The following is a 15,582-nucleotide window of genomic DNA, read 5'->3' as shown; positions in this document are numbered from 1 at the left end:
GATTATTTTTATTATATATCCTTAAATTCCACAGGCAGGCAGTGTTACTTTTTTTCATAGCCAGCCCTCCTTACAGCTGGGATTGAATTAGTAGCCCATTAAGCTAAATGATAAAGCAAAGACTGCAAGTGAGCAAGCGCAGTATTTCCACACCAAATACCCCTCCTAATCAAACTGCTGAGGCCGTCCTGCACAGCTTTAGCCAGTCCTTTAAAATGCTTCCCCCTCTGTCTTGGAAGTTGTTGTATTTTTCCTTTTACTGCTGCCTGGTCTCCTGAGATCATCTTGAAGGACATCCTGGTGTGACATCACTTCTGTGAGGAGTCTCCAGGAATTTGTGGTGCCAAATGCTGGGGTATCTCCAAAGACCCAGGACACCCAAAGAGGGTTTTCCAGAGGGAAACTTTATTTGTTTCTTGAAAGCCCCTACCAGCTTCTCCAGTGTGGGCATTCAGCACAGACATTGGTGCTTACCTCCACATTCGCTTTTACTTTGCTGTCCACCTTCAAAGAAACCTTAGGCATAAAGTTTTCCTGTTAGACCTTGTTCTCCCTGTGAGATGCAGCCCTCAGCTCTCAAATAAGCCTCTCCTCAATGACCAGAATCACAGCCTCCTCCCTTTTTCTCCCTCGATTTCCATTTCTCTTAAGCCTTGCTCACACCTCCCTCCCCTGTTGGGGTTTGAGCACTGATTTAAAAGGAAGGTGTTCTGGGATGAAGAGCACTGTAATCATGCTAAGCATTGCTATCATTACTAGCTGCTGTGGAAACATCTTGCTTTCAGGCAGGCTGAAGACTCAGAAGAAGCCCATTCAACTAAACACATGGGGCTTGAATTTGATGAGGCAGTTTCCTAAAGGGCTGGTGGAGCCCAGCTGATTTGGCTCTCAACTGAATTGTCCTTGGTAAATTTTCCAGCCCTCTTGATTTTGCAGCCGGGCACTCAAAATGCCCTGAAATGTCGTCTGGGATGATGCCACATCATCACATCTCCCTGTCTGCATTGTAACATCATGTTATAATGGGATGACACAAGACCTGGCTGTCACAAAGGGGGCCTTATTGCATCATCAGGTGGCTTTTCAGAAGGGTTTTTCTTCTGGAAAAGGAGAATTTGCTCATTCCACACCGTACCTGCCAACGATAGGGCCAGTGGGACCACTGTTGAACCTCAAAGCGCTCTGTCACATTTATGGCAGTAGCTCCATCTCTGTCCTTCATTGTCCCTTGTCCTCAGCCCTTTGAACATAGACTTCCTCCTCCATGATCAGCACCTAGTGTCCACATCCAAATGGCTTAGCCAGACCTATGGGCTTCAAAACCCACAAGTCTTCCTCACAGGAGTTTTGGGATGAGGGCTTTCTCAGCGTGCTTAGCTTGAATGCCCTGGGAGCTCTGCAAAGGGGGATGATGTGTTTCCCCAGAAAGCAGCACATCCAGAACTGCTCACAGGGCATCGAGCGTGCCAGTCTTTGGGGCCATCAACAGGGCGACAAAAGATTTATAGCAATAGAGTGCTAGTAATTAGCAAAGGGGGAGGGAAAAGGAGAATGAGCAGGCCTGTCTTGCTGCCAAAACATGCACTGATCGGAGAATGACCCTGTATGGCTGTAGATCGTAGCTAGTCTCCATTTAGCTGTAGCCTGCGTAGCCTGTACTGTCACTAATGCCTTCACTGGGTGGGTGGGAGCTGGTGGAAGAGAGAAAAGAGATGTTCATTTGGGTCTGATGACCAGAGCGGGAAACAGAGAGCATCTTTCTTTCTAACACATTCTCAGTCCTCTTCCCTTCCTATGGAAGTCCGAGCTGTTGGAGAAGAGAGCTCATCTGTTGCAGTGGTCACCTCCACCCATCTCTGCTCCCCTTTCACCTTTCTCTAGTGCATGGCTCTATCACTTCTGCTGAGCAGGCAGCTCTCTTGTCACTTTGGCAAAAGGATGAACATCTGAATATTTCGAAGCTAAGGAGAGAAGCATGGTGGGATACATCAGAGAGCACAGGCTATAAAGGATTAACTTTTTATGGTTTGGGGCTTGCTGGCAAGGCAGGAGTGTGGGAACAGTCGACAGAAACCAACCCTTGCAGTACAATGTGGCCAGCTAAAGAACCACCAAGTTCTTTAGTTAATGGTCAACTGAAGAACCTGTACATCTCTGGACTCCATTCAGACCAGAGTGTGCTTTCTCAAATGGGCTCCAAGAAGGGGTGAAAACCCAAGTCTTTGCAGCCTGTGAAACAAACTAGTTGGCAGAGCTGGAGAAATGTAACATAAAGAGGCCAAAATAGCTGATGTCGTCCTATTGTGATCCTAACATAAAAACTGCTGGCAGAGAAGAATGATGGCCATAGGGACCAAGCGCAGGAGGGCATGTTTGGAGCCATGTGCAAGTTGGTATGTCCATAAATCCTCAGGCATTCAGGGGCATAGTTCAGCTGTGTGCCTGACTTCTTGTAGCACCTCTCTTCTCTGAAAGCTGGCTGAGCCCTGGGCACCAGCATCTGATAAAGCCCATGGCCATCGGTGGGAAGCACAACTCATGGCTCTCCTTGCTTCCCACTGGTGGTATCCAGCCAGGTTCTGCAAAGAGCTCATTCTCCATCTGGTGAGTGAAGAGGGTGGTGAAGAGCAGGGTGGGTGCTCAGGCAGGCCAAGTTTCTCTTGTTGCTTGGGTCAGTGTCCATCCCTGCAGGCACTGAAGGCTGGTGCTGCACTGGGTGCCAAGATGGTGGGGTTTCAGGCAAAGGGAACAGGAAGGACAAGACAGGGTGAAGGCAGAAGGCCAACGTCATATTAATTGTTTCTTGCTATTTCATAGGTAACAGGCAAGGGGTGGTGGTGTATCTTATTTTGACCATGTGGTTTAAAGTGAATACAATCGAAGGCAGAGGTGATGATAGTGTTTTCCAGAAGGGGTAGTAAGGATGCAGCTGGAAGCAGCATCTTAGAGAAAAAGAGAAATGACAAGAATTGTTTGTTGCTACAGCTACTAACATTGCTTGATGGGTTTTTCTGAATAGCAACAGATTCTGTTTGCTGAGATTGCTTTAAAAAAAATTAAAATCCATTCTTCTCCCCAAAAAAAAAGAATCAACTCAAATGTAAATAAAAGAAACCATCTTTCTTAAAGAAGAAGGAGAGACACAGGGGGAAAGAGAGAGAATGGCTTTACTGCTTGATCTGTTTCTGTACTTTTTGTTCATTAATTTTAATTTAGATTGATTTATTCCAAAATGAGCCCTGGGTTGCATATATTTGCATAACCCTCTCCAGTACCAGTGCTGGGGAGAAGCCAGCGAGTGAGGAAGAGCAGCAGCAGAGGGTAGGAACTGAGGCTGGGAGTCCCAGAAAGACATTCCTCCGAGCTGAGCCCTTGCACTGGGACAGGGAAGGCATCTCAAGGTCTGTTCAGTCACTTTGCATGTGAGCAGAACAGCCCTGCAGAACAAAAATGAGGGAGCAGCAGTGAGGTGGGAGAGTGGAGGCTGGGTGAGACCAGTGGCAGAGAAAACACACGACTGCACTGCAGAGATTAGAAACTAACCCATGGAAGAGCAACCTCTGTGGAAAATCAGTTGTCCGGTAGCGATGCTGATAGTGTCAGCGTTGGAGCATGGACAGATTACCCTGCGGAGCAGAGCCCGGGCAGGCTATAACCCTCCTGAGCTAGATATGCCCAGCCCGGAGGACACTCCTAGCCTGATACCGTCTGTATGTCAGATGAGTTTCTGAAGCCATCAACTGAACCTTCCTCCTTAGAGGCAATGAAGGCAACTTATATCCACTGCACAGCAGGTGTACCTAAATCTTTGGTCTCTTGCTCTCATTCTCCTGCCTCGTGTGTTGAGCTGCCAGAGCTGGCTGTATCCGAAGTCTGGAGGGCAGCAAGGAGGAGGATGGAGAATAGCCACCGTTGTCTTGATTTAATCCTTACACACGCAAAAGAACTCCTCCAACCCCTGAGATAAAATGACCAAAGAGTTATTCCCACCTTCCTCCTCCTCCTCCCCCTTCTATTACCAGTGTAAACCACTCAAGAATGTGCCTAACAACTTGGCCTCCCCTCTGGTTATTGTCCCAAGTGAACAGTCTCTCCATCCACTAACCCATGACGGTAAGTTGGTTTGGGAAGCAGCAGGTTTATCTTCCCAGCTCAGGCACTGCACTGGGCCCGCTTGTGAACCGGTTGCCATTCAGTGTCTGCTCTGCTGTTGATAAAGCACATTACACATGGCTGGGCTTGCATGATTAATACAGCTGTCTAAGCGCTCTCTCCAAAAACAAAAACAACCGGGAGAAGGGACGTGCGGGACTGGGGAGGGAGAGGGTGCACAGGAATAAAATCCAACCATTCCAAAGAAATCAGGCTTGCAGGAAAAGCAGAGTGCTCCTGGCACGCCTTCCATCCTGTGGGCAAGCAGGTCTGTCAGCAGAGCTCCCCTGTAAAAGGGAAAGGCCTGGTGAGCAAAGAACAAATGTGCTTTACCCTTCCCCATCATTGCCTGCATGTTCCTCTGCAATCTGGAGCATGGATGCATGGACAAAGAGTAAGGGGTCAGGTCATGGAGAAGGATGTGCCATAACCAGCACAGCTTCAGTGAGGTCTGGTCGGGCAGCCTCTATGGTAGGTGTTACATGCACACTGATCCACAAGTACACTCCTGAGCCACATCACCTTATGCATCCCCCAACTCATCCAGCTCAGCTGCCTGTGTAAGCTTTATTATCTTTTCCCTTTTTAATTACTAATCTAGGAAATGGGCTGTGGGAAGCCACTGTGGCTTTCTGCTCCGGCTTTTCCCATGCCTGGACCAGGCACTAAAGCCATGCTTGCGCTGTTAGTTGCCCAGGAATTGCACATACATACACACATCCCTACTGTGATAAGAACTACAGGTGACACAGTAGTATTTATTTAGACCACATGCTTTAGACATATACATCAGTCCGTGGGCCCAGCTTGAGACTCATGACATCTCTAATTCACTGAAACACTGAGAGAAGCTCACAGGCTTGTTTATAGCCATGATACATGTGGTGTTCAGAAGTTTAGTTCTCCTTCTGCTCCAGTCTTGTTTCCAGTCACCCCCTGGTGTATCCCCTCCCTCTTCATTGCTGTCCACAGCCATTCACATCTTTCCCATGCCACATACCCAGCAAAGCCTGTGGAAAATCATGGCAGGGATGAAGTGGGTAAACAGACAGACAGAAAGCTGATGAAAATATTAATTTTTCAAGAGGTTCCAGAGCTTCCAATTAGCAAACCTGCTTCGCAGGGCTCTGTGTGCTCTGCGTGAGGGGGCCACGTTCTTTGTTCCCTATTGAGACACCAGACTATGTGCTGGCATCACCTTTGGTCCGCTGTGCCTTGCATGTACTGGAGATGTGAGCAGGGGAGGGATTGCTCTATCCTAGGAAAGTGGAAAGCAGAAAAAGCTCAGCTCTTCCCTGTGATGGCCCCTGGAAAAGTTTGTGCTATGTGTTTTCTTGGTTGTTTTACTGGTATATTGAGAGTCTTCAATGAATGGTTTGAAGACAAAACTGTTATAAGTAACTGATTTTGTATCAGTAGTTGGCCAAATGTTTTAAAACACTTCTTGATATCTACAGGACAGACCTGGTGATGAAAGATCTGTTTAACCTTGAAACATAGATGGTCTTCTAGCCACCAGCAGCCTCACTAGCCAGGATAACAGTTCAGTTCTAGGCCAGGAGTAGTGTCTGGGATAAATGGTGTAAGCAGTCAGCTCTTGAACACCACGACCTTCTCAGAAAGACACTAAGGAATACAAGTTGTGTGATATTCTTTAAACCATAGGGAAGGATGGGTGAGTTGCATTACAGAATGAATCTTCACTGAGGCATGAGGTATGATAGATGAGCACTTAGTATACCATGAATGAGCTCCAAAACACGGGGAAGAACTGTTCAGTGCTAAAAAAAAAAGCACGAGCAAATGCTGAAATACATTAAACCATGCGCTAAGATTGATAGACACCAGAGACGTTTCCTTAATCTTGTTGGAGAGTTGCTGGAGGGCATCCTCCCTAGTTTACGCAGTGGTACTTCCACCTCTGGAAAAACCAACCTATTGCCCCTTCAGTCACAGCTCAGTTTTAATTACAGGAGCAGAGCTGTAGTAAGAACGGGATTCGAGCAGGTAATGAACGGAAGAGCTTCAACATTAAGAACAGGGAGTGAAAAATCATGACTTCTCCTCAAAGGGGAGGGGGGAAGAAGAGGAAAGTAGTGAGAAGAAAGTCCCAAATGAACCCTAGTAAGTAGAAGCTGGTAATCCCTAAAGCCTCAGAGTAGAGTGCAAACCCCTGGAAGACAGAAATTAATAACTTTCAAAGTATGACCTTGAAAATGGAATTAACAGTATTCCTCCCTTTTAAGCCTTCATGATAATAAAGATTTCATCTTCTGAAGCCCTGGCGAGAGAGTCAACAGACTAGAAAAATTACTTCCTGTGGAGGAGCTGGCAAGTGTAAAACCCAAGACCCCTCCAGGCCCCAGGGAGTGAGACTGCAGAGAGACATCCATGTGGTGCACATCCCCTTTCCCTTGCAGCTGCTCCTTTAGAGGTTTGGTGGGGGGGGTGTTTGTCATTCCTCCCTCAGTTTTGGTCCTCTTTTTTGCTCCAGAAGCAGGACTCCAACCCTCTCTGTGAGAAGGGTCAGCCTGTCAACAGTGTGGAGTCCACAGCCACCCAGGGGAGCAGGCAGTGGGAAAACCAGGAGGCCAGCTCTGCTTGGTTTGCCACCACTCTTTCCTTCCTATCACTGTTAGTGCAAGTCCAGAGGAGGCCATGCAGATGATCAGAGGGCTGGAGCCCCTCTCGTATGACGACAGGCTGAGAGAGCTGGGCTTGTTCAGCCTGGAAAGGAGAACAAGGTCTTTAAGGTCTCTAAGGTGAGACCTTAGAGCAGCTCCCAGTGCCTAAAGGGGGCCTATAATAAATCTGGAGAGGGACTTAAAAGGGCAGGTAGTGTTAAGACAAGGGGAAATGGCTTTAAACTGAAAGAGGGGAGATTTAGATTAGATATTAGGAAAAAAATCTTCATTGTGGGAGTGCTGAGGCGCTGGCACAGGGTGCCCAGAGAAGCTGTGGCTGCCCCATCCCTGGCAGTGTTCAAGGCCAAGTTGGACACAGGGGCTTGGAGCAACCTGCTCTAGTGGAAGGTGTCCCTTCCAACCCGCGGCAGGGGGTTGGAACTGGATGAGCTTTAAGGTCCCTTCCAACCCAATCCATTCTATGAGTCAATGATTCTATGATCACAGACAAGCTCCCCCAGCCTGACCCCTGCCTCCTCGGGGCCTCAGTTCCGTTTGTAACCCCGGGCGGGGGGACACACTGTGCCTATGCCCGCCCCACCCCGCGCAGCGCCCGGCCGCGGCTGGAGGCGGGCCCGGTAGCGCCGGGAGGTTCCGCTTTCCCCGGCCTTCGGCTGCCACCTCGCGGGGAAGCGACGGTGCGGCCGCGGGTTCGAGGCCAGGCGGAGCCGGGGGGAACCGCAACATCCCCATCGCTGCCCTGTTGCTGGGCGGCGGGTACACACCCGGAGCACCGAGGGGTGCCAGGCAGGAAGCTTTACACAGGTCACCCGGGGGCGAGTGCGGCTCGGCTGCGTGCTGCAGAGCTTGCAGCATCCCTTCACATCGTGCTCATGCCCTCTTTTGCCCATTGGCATTTGAGGTTCATCTGGCACCACATCGTGCTGAAACTGCTCTGTAGGAAGCCCCACTTCTTCTCTTGTAGGTCTGGCCCCGGCTGGGACTGACTCCTTGCCTTTGCGTTCCTGGTAATTCCTAACTCCCTCTTCCCACGAACACCATCGTTCCCTTGTATCTGTTTCTCTCTCACCATCCCTGCTTCCCTACACCTGGTCGGGGTTTAATTTCCTCCCCTTCTGCCAAGACCTGTTCCCATTATCTGTTCAACCTGAATGCTTACATAGAATCACAGAATGGTTTGGGTTGGAAGGGACCTTAAAAGTTCCCACACTGAGCAATTTCCTTAGCCTTGGCTCTGCTGTAGTCAGCAGAGGAGGCTGCAGAGCAAGGAGTGATGGAAACAGTTTTCATCCACCCAGTTCAGGCAGCAATTAGCAGCAGGCTTTCTGTTAATGCTGAGGTCCTAAAGTCACAGGAGAACATAACCCTTGGCCTGACCCAGAGCTGGTGCTTCCTTGTGCTGCACCCCTCTTGGAGGCAGGCTGGTTTTGAGGAGGAGAGCAGCTCTGGGCTTTGCAGTCTGGCTTGTGGTTTGCTGTCAACATAAGCAGCACCCTGCTCCCTTCACCATCTCACCCAAGGCCCACCACCCTTCTTGCCGTGTCTTTTCCTACACCCTTCACAGGAGTAGGAGCAGTTCATGAGCTACAACGCACACAAAAATAAGGAAAAATAAAGAAAAAGTATTACAGCTATACCATGCAAACTAGCATACGTATCCATGCATGGACAGGTTGGACAGGACTTGGAGCAACCTGCTCTAGTGGGAGGTGTCCCTGTCCATGGCAGGGGGTTGGAACTGGATAAGCTTTAAGATCCCTTCCAACCCAAACCATTCTATGAGTCTGTGTCCTCTGTAGTGAAACAAGCCAGCAGTGCTGTGCCAGTTGTATGGAGGGGCCTAAAACCCGTGAGTGGCCAAAGTGCTAACCCAGAGGTCATCCCAGGGAAGTCATTCAAGACATGTGAAGTCTGTGGGGACCCCCTCCCCAGGGGTGTTGAAGGCAGACAGCTTTGTGTAGCTATTTCCCTTTTCTGAAAGACCAAATCTCTGCACTGTTGCAAGACGCTGAGCCAAAGCATCAGGGCAGAAAAAGTGTTCTGAGGGACAGTCGCTGGCTTGCTTTTTATTTTACGATTAAAACAAACATTTTCCCCCTCCTCAAGCCTCGCTCTCAGACACAGCAGAAGTATTTTGGCTGCTGCTATTCCGCTGCCAAACACATCAAATCAGCCCAAGGCAAACACCCAGCATGGGACCATTCCACCTGCCCTTGTTGAAGCCTGTGAAGCACCACAGGACCTTATAACAGGAAAGGTCAGACAACCTTGGCAGTAGCACGTGAGGCTGGTGAAGCTCTCACAGCACCTCAGCATCACGCTGCACGTGAGCCCATGCAGCAGCTCCTCTGCTTCATGCTGCGTGGAAAGAAGGGTTTACCCTGCACATGGTGCCCTTCAGCCCTGAGAGAGCCACAGCTCTCTCAATCTCAGCCAAGGGTGCCAGGACATCAGCTCAGTTCACCCAGGCGGGATGCGTGGCATAGACAAACCCTATGAAACAGGGGCACAGTGTCCCATGAGTCTGTTGCAGCACAGTTAGGCACTGTGGCAGGGCTCCGCCTGCATCCACACCAGACATCTAAACATGTCTCTATTTGGGGTGAGGAAGAGAAATGCAATTGTTTTTTCCCTTGCCAGCTTTCAGCCTGCTCCTTGTTGATTTGATGAATGTGATGTGACTTGTGGGGTTTAGGGTCCCATAGTGAAATGTAGCCAAGATATTCCTATTAACTCATTACTACCATAAACCAAACTTCCTTCCCTGGCTGCAGCGCAAGAAGCCCCCTCCAAAGGTACCGTGTGCTCACGCACTTTGCTGCCGGGTTGCAGGGGGATGATTAGCGGGGGACATCAGAGCCCATTCCCAGGGCACAGGCTCCGGGTTACGGAAGCGGGCGGCCGCTGAAGGGGTCTCCTCTTGGATGGAGACCCTCGCACCTGAGGCTGTGCGGGTTGGGGGGCACCCGTGGCGTTCCGGGGGGGGGGTGTCTCTATGCGGCCTGGAGGCGGCCGCCAGGGGGCAGCGGAGACCGCGGCGCCGCGCACCGGGAGCGGCGGGGCTGGGCGGTGGGGATGCGGGTTCGGTGTTTGCGGGTGTGCACACGCAGCACGCACACAGAAGCCGTCACGCCGACATGGGGTGTCGCAGCCGGCCAGGCTGCAGCGTGGCGATACCGAGGTGCGGCCGCAAAAGGAGGCTGGGAGTGATAGAGTTGAAAAGTGATGGTACTTCCTGCATGGAATCGCGCTGATGGGTCATGGAATCACAGAGTGGTTTGGGTTGGAAAGGACCTTAAAGCTTATCCAGTTCCAACCCCCTGCCGTGGGCAGGGACAGCTTCCAATGGACCAGGTTGCTCCAAGCCCCTGTGGCCAGCCTGGCCTTGAACACTGCCAGGGATGGGGCAGCCACAGCTTCTCTGGGCACCCTGTGCCAGCGCCTCAGCACCCTCACAGGGAAGAATTTATTCCGAATATCTTCTCTAAATCTCTCCTCTGTCAGTTTAAAACCGTTCCCTCTTGTCCTGTCACTACATGTCCTTGTAAAAAGTCCCTCTTCAGCCCCCTTTAGATACTGGAAGGCTGCTGTAAGGTCTCCCTGGAGCCCTCTCTTCTCCAGGCTGAACAAGCCCAGCTCTCTCAGCCTATCTTCACAGGGAAGGCGCTCCAGCCCTTTGTTGAATATTTCATTTTCTTCGAACATTTTCACTCTTTTTTCTCTTTTTCTTTTTTTAGGTTTGAGCAATCAGGTTTCCCCCAAACCATTTGAGAATTAATTCTCAAAGCATACAAGATTTTATGTTGTGATTGAACTATAACCTTCCCACGTATTTAGAGCACATGTGACAGTAACCGTAGCACACATGGCACATATGTTAGCTGGCTCTGCAGTCAGAAACAGGGGTTACCTGCAGCCCTCAGGGTTATGTGCAGGGCTGCACCAGCTTTGAACCACAGTGGGCCCCAGGCCCTTCGTCACACCATGCCCTCTCTTATACCTAGGTATTGCAGATGCTCATCTCTTTACCATCCCATCTCATCCCATTGCAGATGCTCATCTCTTTACCATTCCATTCCATCTCCATCCCATCCCATCTCCATCCCATCCCATCTCCATCCCATCCCACCCCATACCATTTCACACCATACCATACCTCTATCCTGCACCAAGCACACCTCAAACCATGCCTAACCAAGGCCAAACTCCCCCCTCCCTCTGCTGTGCTAGGTGTGCATCACCTGCCTCCATAGGTACATGTGTCTTTGCTATGATTGCCTGTGCACCCTAGAAAAGTGGCAAGGTGTGGAATGGTTACCATATAGGTGTTACATACATGTCCATGTGTGTGTTAGACAAACAGTACTTTAGCCAAATAGTAAAAATGTGGTGGTTGAACCCAGATTCTTTTCTGGGACAGAGGAGCCATATTCTGGGACTTCTTCACTGCCAATATGGGATGCAAATGGTCCCAAACAGCCTCTCCCCAGTTACTTGACCATGAAAGATGCTTCCACTGAAGCACAGGTCAGGTAACTGTAGTAGCTTAAATTAAACTGGTTCCTGAGCTCAGAGAGGGAAGTAAGTTCCTGTCACCCAAACAAGGAGTGAAAAAGCAGTGCTGTAGGATTCGTGTGACAGGCCACAAAAGACAAGCAGGGACTGAGAAAAAGAAGCCATAGATGGAATATAAATTTTCCACACAATTCAGCACATACTTCCTTAATAATGGCAGAATAGAATGGGGGCACAAACAGCTGATCTAGTAAGTAAGTGATGGGCTACATTAGGAAGAAATCACACAAATGAAAGCACTACAGATTTTCAGGGGCTCTGGGGACATCCTGCTTGGATTTGCTGCCTTTTAGTCAGTCACCCTCTAGAGTTTAATAGCAACTGTGCTGCTGAGCAAGGCACAAAGCACTCATGCTGCACCCAGCAGAGAATGGCTCTTTGCCTGGTAAACTCTGCAGGTTCTGAGGAGGAGTAACTGCACTTTGGTCCCAAGGGGCCCTCCAGAACAGGGCCTCTTCATTTTGGCTCCCCGCTACCGTTAGGAATAGCTTTTCTTGGTAGTAAGCAAGTCTGCTTTCTTCCACAGCTGAATCAGTCCCAAATCTCCATCTCCACACTTCAGCATCTTCCTGCGCTCCTTTTGTGTAAAACACTGCATATACATACATATATGTGTATATACATACGTATATATGTATATACATATACATGCATGTATGTTTATGCATACATGTACATGCACATGTATATAAACATATACATATATGTGTACATATACAAATACATATATACACGCATCTGTACCTATACAAATACATATAAATGTACATATATACATACATCTATGCGTACATATACACGACGAGCACGTATTTACAAAACCATGGCCATGTACACCTCCCAGCCCCCTTATAAAGAGAAGGCTGCCAAGGCTTGGTATCGCAGGGTGAATTTCAAACAGCATCGCTGCCTTTAAAGCCATCCGGAAAAGGGAACCCATAAACGGGAGGATGAATGAGAAGATGTCAGGAGTGTTAGCACTTAATATTCCTGGAGCAAGGCTGCGTTATTTGTTGCTGCGGCAGAGCACTCCTCCCTGCCCCCTCTGACAGAGCCCTGTGCATTGTACACACACAGGCAAGTTCACTTCCCATCCTTAGGAAAAGCCACCCTCCCTGGCACACCCTGCACCCTCACCCCATATGACGGGCCACACACACAAGAGCAAAGCCTTCCTCCACCCCGATTAAGCAGCAGATAATTGCGGTGCAGCCCTTGGGAGGGTTGGCGGCCGCTGCTTGGGTCCATGTTTTATTGATGGGTGCACTGTGATGAATCAGCCCCCGCGGAGCCCATGTCTGGCTGCAGACAGGCACCGGCCACTGCACTGAATGACAACGAGCCCTGGCATCCCAGGGCTGCCGATGGGAAGGTGGCGGAGCCGGGAAGTGCGGGGCTGGAGGCTGGGATGCGACACGTGAAGGTGTGAGCTGTGTCCCTGCGCGCATCGGGCAGTGGCTCCTGGATGGAGGCACGGCGAGGGATGCCATGGGGTCGGCAGCCAGGGTTAAGCTTTCCTGCTTGCTCAGGGCCTTAAGGAGAGTTGGAGCATAAGGCTGAGGATGCTGAGGAGCTGGCTGCAGGAGCCTACGGGTGGGCTGGATGGAGGCTCACCTAAGAGGAAGGTGGCTGTGCCCTGCAGCCCCATTCCCAGCCGCAGGAGCAAAGTGCCATGTTCCTGTGTTACCACATGTCACCCAGCCCCACGTGTAATCTTGTCTTCTTTTCTCTCCCTTCTCGCACCCTGCAGGACCCGGCACAGGGAGAGTAGACAACGGCTCCATGAGTCTGGCCGTCCCACTGTGGCTGCTGGCAGCGTCCCTGCTCTGCCTACTCAGCAAATGTTAATACAAATCAGTATTAAAAATAATAATAATAATAATTAAAAAAAAAAACCAACAACAACAACACGACAACAACAACACACAAAACAAAACGCGTTATACAGGAGACAGAGCGAAGAGGGGAGAGAGAAAAGGGGGGGGGGGGGAGAGAGGACTGTTTCTTTCACAACTTTTGTGTGTTCAGGAGCGAAGAGGGGGGAGAGGAAAAATCACAGCAAAGAAGACTCAGCAACATTTAACCTGAAACCTGACAAGCCGGCTGTCAAGTCACCGACCGTCTAGGAGACAACACAAAGTGAGGCAGAGAGCAGGGCACCAGCAAGGATCGTGTCGCCGGAGGATGCTGCAATGTGAAACAATCCAACAACAACCCACAAAGCCAATCGAACAGAAGATCCCTTTTCTTTTCTCTTCTCCTCCCTCTTTTCCATACTCCCTCACCTTCCTTCCTTCCTTCCTCTTTCTTTCTTTTGCGGAAAGAGGTCTATGCTTCGGTGTCTACAGCCACTTCACTTTTTGGATGCCCTGGGTCATTTTTGTGAGCTGATGCTCAGCTAGTTCATACTTTTGAAAACAAAGAAAAAATAAGAAAAAGTTAAAAAAAAAAAAAGCCACAAACCAGAGCAAATCACCTGAAGCTCTCTGCACACTGGTGTCCTGTGTAAAACCCCTTCCTCTCCTCACTTCACCCTGTGCTCCTGCGCACCCAGCCCTTCCTAAATGCCTTCTTTCCTGTCCCGTCCTTCATGCACCATCACGCTCGCTGGCCTGAACTAAAGCTGTGTCAACTCCACTGAAAACATACTTTTCCTTTTATTTTAATCCTCTTCCTCTCCCCCCCCCCCAATTCAACCAAGTGTCTTTCTCTTTCTCCCTTGTATGCCTGCGTGCGTGCGTGCATGCGTGTACATGTGCCTCTCGCTCCCTCTTTTCCTTCTTTCTCTCTTTCTCTTGTTCTCTCCAAGCATGCAAAAGGAACAGTCCATGTGTACATATGCTCATCCTGCTGTAGATAATGTCCTGCCTTGTAAGTGTGAGACAAGATACTGAGAGATGACTCGGGCAGAGAAGAGGGGTGAGGAGAGAAGGGCAGCTCCAACGCAGGTTCCCATGGTGTCCCTTCTTAGCATCCTCACTGGCTTTTTGACTCCCGGCCACCTTGCTTGCAAGAGTCAGTCTGCACCCTTGCTTAGCTTTGTTTTCTCTCCCACCTGCAACCTGCCTGGCTCTCAGCCTTCAAGTACCAGCATAGCAGCTACACATGAGTGCTTGCACACGCGCTTGGGATGTGCACACACGTGCATTTGTCCAAATAAGCAGAAGAAACCAGGACTGGCCTGCAGCACAAGGGAGTACAGAGTAAAGCCACCCAGCCCTCCTGGGCAAGGGGAGGCTGGGACGGTGGATGGAGCGGAGACCTTGGAGCAGCCATTCCTTAGGTGTAACGTGTGCGTAGGAACGATGCCTCAGCGTGAGAACCACAATCTGGTCATTCCTAACCATTTTGGTAGTCATGCAGAAATAGAGCCGATACCCTTCTTTTGTTGTTGTTCTTACTGTCCTCCTGTTATAAAAGGGAACATATGATATGTAAGGGTGAGTGAGTGTCTGTGCGTGTGTGTGTGTGTATTGTACACCACTACTCACTTTGCAGATTTCGCCTCTGAAACAAATGGGGTCAGGAAATGTCCAGGACCCATGAATGTAAGAAGAAAAACAAATGTCAGGTCCGAAATCCTGAGCTTATAAAGATGGAGGTTAAAGTGGTGCAGCAAAGAAGTAGGCAGCACAATTCCCCCTGGTCTTTCTCCTCTGAAAGGTTCTGGTCTTGCTGGAGAGGGCTATTTCTTGCCATCACCCTTCCCATAGCAGAATCAGATGCTCCAGTGGCTCCTCAGCGAGGAGAAGAAGAGGGGGAGAACAGGCTGTGAGAAACAGGGTTAGGAAGATGCTGGGTGATGGCTCCTGGCTGCAGGAGCCAGAGTGAGCAGTGGGAGAGGGGAAGCCAACAGCCATACACTCCAGCGCATGTGTGCAAGACTGTCCTGGCCAGTCATGAGCCCCCGCATCCACAGCAGCAAAGACGACACAAAGCACAGGGTTTAGCAGGTAGCCACTTGTTTTTTTGGGGGGACGGATGTGCAGGGAGGAACTTGAGTTAGCTCATACAAACCCAGTGACCATCCCACTAGTGTTTTACAGGTGCTTGGCACTACTGAGCTTCCAAGCACCATCAAATTTGCTTTTCTCTTTGCCCTGTGAATTGCAGTAGCAGCACGTTCGGCAGCCGTGCTTGCATGCTCCTGAAGGCGCTGGGTTTGCAGGAGGGGATACCCACCAGTATTTTCCTTCCTGCCAGGAAGGAA

General features: G+C 49.9%; 1 protein-coding gene across 3 annotated transcripts in view; it reads left to right on the top strand.

Moving 5' to 3' along the window:
* Positions 1–14,755, top strand: part of LSAMP (limbic system associated membrane protein) — a 981,054-nt gene extending 966,299 nt beyond the window's left edge. For all 3 annotated transcript variants that reach the window (XM_030471710.1, XM_030471711.1, XM_030471709.1), the window contains one exon: positions 13,123–14,755. In XM_030471710.1, the coding sequence (XP_030327570.1) occupies positions 13,123–13,220 (98 nt within the window). In that variant the 3' untranslated portion in view covers positions 13,221–14,755. The remainder of the gene's footprint in view (positions 1–13,122) is intronic.
* The last annotated feature ends 827 nt before the right edge of the window (positions 14,756–15,582 follow it).

Source organism: Strigops habroptila, chromosome 2 (genome assembly GCF_004027225.2).
Source record: "Strigops habroptila isolate Jane chromosome 2, bStrHab1.2.pri, whole genome shotgun sequence".
Lineage (NCBI taxonomy): Eukaryota > Metazoa > Chordata > Aves > Psittaciformes > Psittacidae > Strigops > Strigops habroptila.
The sequence above is the reverse complement of the archived record's forward strand: the minus strand, read 5'-3'. Positions and strand labels throughout refer to the sequence as shown.